The sequence below is a fragment of the Metopolophium dirhodum genome, chromosome 8, assembly GCF_019925205.1.
Source record: "Metopolophium dirhodum isolate CAU chromosome 8, ASM1992520v1, whole genome shotgun sequence".
Classification (NCBI taxonomy): domain Eukaryota; kingdom Metazoa; phylum Arthropoda; class Insecta; order Hemiptera; family Aphididae; genus Metopolophium; species Metopolophium dirhodum.
Window position 1 is genome coordinate 26,541,117 of NC_083567.1, and position 4,344 is coordinate 26,545,460.

Consider the following 4,344-nt stretch of genomic DNA (forward strand, 5'->3'; position numbering starts at 1 on the left):
TTTAAACTTGACTTATTTGTTTCTGTGCGTTACACGCACCTATACTGAAGTCATTGTGAATTACAATATTATGGACAGTGATCCAACCTAACCTAACCAGTCTTCCACCAATCCAGCATCAATAATATTATGATACCACACGAAACCTTTATAAATATACCGTACACCCCTATAGGTCGTTGAAATGTTGTCTGCTATCCGGATTTCGGAGGTGTCCGCCAGTTAGATGATTCACTTTGTAGAAAGTGTTTGGCTTGTTACCGAAAGAAAACTTCCACCGTTTGAAAACGTCCATTATTTACACATTACACACTTTAATATCCAGGACCGTCGTTTCAGTTTGTAAATACCTAGTTAACATTTATTGCAGGCCAATTTAAAAAAGTATCGCTGAAAGGCTGAGCTATGAACGGCCCAGCGCACACCAAACGGTGGCGCCGCAATGACGCGTGATGTAGCAGGACGCAGGAAGCAATAATTTTATGTATATTTCAGGCATTCCTGCTCGGCTCACCTGTTGCGTGACTAATTATCAGAACAATTATTAAGCTCAACGATTGTGTGGCTTATCATTTATAAATGATATATCTTTTACAATTCAGTGTGATTTGCAGGGCTCATATTTTCGCCGGACGAATAATTTATTAATTATAGCCCCCCCCTCCCCCCCGTGCGGGAAAATCGTCTTAATTATAGTTACAACAGCTGTAGAAATAATATTTTAAATTGCCAATATTTTCTAATATTATATTATAATGAAAATGTATAGGCCAAACATGTAAATAAAAAAAGAGATGAAAACGTATACACCAATATTCCTCCAAATGACGCCCTTGAATTCCATATTCATAATGGTGTATATATAGATGAGGCTTCGTGCTTAGTTACGGACGGACGCAATTTCTCAGGTCATTATTTTTGACATAACAGTTGCGGACATGGAACAAAACCTAATTGCCAATTAAACTTTGAGCATACCGATTGCGGACGTGAAGTCAATATATTATTACTATGCTGTATTATCGTTTGTGTTATTAGCTGACATGTGTTAGATATCAATACTTATCCGAGTGGTGAAAATGTGAAATCATCGTAGATATGAATTTATTCAGGCTTTTTATCAATCATTTCTGCCACAGACTTTTATTTACTACCTATTATTTGAAATATGATATATTTTTGTTTATAAGTTATCAGTTGCTTACCTACTGCGAGAATTACGACTTATTTTTCGCAAGACAGTGATATTTTTAACCACGCCTAACTATTTAGTGCATTATATGTTTTAGTGCCTACTCAGATTCTGATTGTCTTAGTCGAGACAACGTACTGAAGTCTAAAAAATAACAATAAAGGAAAACATTTGTTTAAGTACGCAATTCACATAATATGTCACATGCGCAGTTCACGCCGTTCGCAACTTGGGTGGTTTTCATTACTTTGTCCACAACTATTATAGGAAACACGCTTGTATCTGACTCAGGTAGCATAAAAAATAGAAGTACATAAATCATTTAGATTTGTCCACCCCCTCCACCCACAATAGGTATCAACATGTTTAAAACATGTATAAAGAAATATTATTTATTCAGCTTATGTAGCATTCAGATTACTATCGGTATTACACACACTGATCTACATAGTGTAACACACCAAAATCTTATGATTTAATTAACATTTTAGATTTCTTATGATTTCTCAATATAAAATATCAAGACATGAAAAAGTCATTTGAATAAACACATTTCGTAGTACCAAGAGCTTATAATATTTAAAATTTCATGTTACGAAATATTTTACCATAATCCATAATTTATATTTAAGCACATTTTTGGTATTTCTCATATATATAATACAGTAAAACCTCCCTATAACGGACCCTCTATTAAACGGAATCCTCTTTATAACGGAAAATGTCAATAGTCCCGGTTCAAATAATATATGAAATTAACCTCTCTAAGACGGAACCTCTACAAAACGGAAACGGACAATTTTCGTGATCCAAATAGTAAAAATAATCTCTATTAAACGGAAAATAAAATTATTTAAAGATAAATTACAATTATGTAGATACATATATACTATGTACATACATATATATTTGGTGACTAGATAATCTTAACTTTATTATTACCTGAAATATCAGTCGACAGTATCGCTTCACGATTGTCATATTGAATTGTTTATTACCTTCTAACGAATATTTATAGTACAATGTATAGCAAAGATTAGATAAAGATTAGATACTTGTGTACATAATATGTACCTACAATATAATTTTGTTAATATGAACTGCCCAGTCGTCTTTTTTCTGTCGAATTGTTCATATCGTTTAGTCAACGTGTAGTGCTCACGGTCTGTTTTATCGTTGTGATTTCGCTTGTTTTTGTACTGTTTTTAATTGTTAATATGCCACGTACAGCCCTGACTTTGTCCGATAAAGTTAAACTAATCGAGTTGAAGGAGACACAAAAACTAAGTACGAAAGAACTTATTACTAGATTTAAATGTGGAAAAACTCAAGTTTACGACGCGATAAAAAATAAAGAAAAAATTATGGATGATTGGGTAAATAGCAAAAATTCCGGAAAGAGCAAAAGAGTGAAAAATCCCTTGTTTGAACAAATTGACCAAAAGTTATATGAGTGGTTTAACAGCGTTCGGTCAAAAAATTTACCAATTTCCGGTCCAATTTTACAAACAGAAGCTATGAAATTGGCTGAAAAAATGAATGTCAACGATTTCAAGGCTTCGAATGGTTGGCTAGAAAAATTTAAAAAAAGGCATGATATTGTTTGGAAACAAGTGAGTGGTGAAGCCAATGACGTTAATCAAGAAACTGTGGAGGAGTGGAAGCAAAAAATCTCAAGACTCATTGCTGGATATGAAGCAAAAGACGTCTATAATGCTGACGAAACGGGGCTTTTTTTTAAAGGTATTCCAACTAAGTCACTTGTAATGAAAAGTGAATCATGTTCTGGAGGAAAAAAAGCCAAGGATCGCTTAACAGTGCTCATGTGTGGTAGTATGGCTGGAGAAATAAGGAAGCCATTGGTAATAGGCAAGTCTAAAAAACCACGGTGTTTTAAGAACATGGACATTTCTTCATTACCTGTCATATGGAAATTTAATAAAAAAGCCTGGATGACTACAGAAATAATGGAGCAGTGGTTGCGTTATTTTAACGCAGATATGCGATCTCAGAATAGAAACGTCTTAATGTTCTTAGATAATGCTGCATGTCACCCAAAGATCGAACTATCTAATATGAAAATACTTATGCTGCCCCCAAATACTACATCAATCACCCAACCAATGGATCAAGGAGTGATTTACACGTTCAAATCTTACTATCGTAAGTTTTTACTTCAATCTTTATTATGCAAGATGGATAATTGTTCTTCAGCCCATCAGTTTGCGAAATCAATAAGTGTCTTGGATGCTGTCAACTGGATAGCGTTGGCTTGCAATAATGTGAAAGCTGAATGTGTGCGAAATTGTTTTCGTAAAGCCGGGTTTCTTTCAAATGAAGGAACCAATATAGATTTACCAGAAAATGCTTTGAAAGAAATGAATGAGGAGTGCGTTACAGCAAATGTTGATGTAGAAGATTTCATTACATTTGATAGTAAATTAGAGACGCATCAAACTTACGATTCGGTGACTTTTTTAGAAGACGAGGAAAAAGAAGAAGAAAACGATGATAATGATGACAGCGAGACCAATGATGAGCCAAAAATAAAAGATTTTAAAACCGCAATCTCATATTTAGAAGATTTACAAAAGTTTTCAGCCATGATATCTAATTCAAATCTGTTAGAACTTACCACAAAAGCTCGAGAATGTGCCGAACATGCTGCTCTTAAACACAAAAAGCAATCAAATATTAAAAATTATTTTTCTTAATTAAAAAAGAGTACAAATATCGAATTGTGTAAAATGTTTTTTTTAGTTCTTAGTTTTATTTTTTAAGTATGTATTTAATACATTTATTTATTACACATTTATTATTATTTTTATCACATTTAAATACAATTTTACCTAAAATATATATTTTTTAACAGATACATACATAAATACATACATAATATCATTTTTTTTTTTTTTTACATACCTCTCTATTACGGAAAACTCTTTATAACGGAAAAATTGTTTGGTCCCAAGCGATTCCGTTATAGAGAGGTTTTACTGTATGTATATATGTATATATAAGTTCATATTTTATTATTATAAGTTATATTTATTAGTAGTTATTACGTTAAGTTTATATTTTAGTCTTCAGAAATAGAATGTTAATGTAAAACAATAGGCAGTAATTAGAAAATTGAAAACACGGTAAATACG

General features: G+C 32.5%; 1 protein-coding gene across 1 annotated transcript; it reads left to right on the plus strand.

The window, feature by feature from the left end:
* Positions 1 to 2,409: 2,409 nt before the first annotated feature.
* LOC132951390 (tigger transposable element-derived protein 6-like) lies at positions 2,410 to 3,906 on the plus strand. Its single transcript, XM_061023202.1, has one exon. The coding sequence runs from the start codon at positions 2,410 to 2,412 to the stop codon at positions 3,904 to 3,906; it is 1,497 nt and encodes a 498-aa protein (XP_060879185.1).
* The last annotated feature ends 438 nt before the right edge of the window (positions 3,907 to 4,344 follow it).

What these genes read in the sequence shown, in the direction of transcription:
- LOC132951390 (XM_061023202.1), top strand. Translation starts at nt 2,410, where the DNA reads ATGCCACGTACAGCCCTGACTTTGTCCGATAAAGTTAAACTAATCGAG.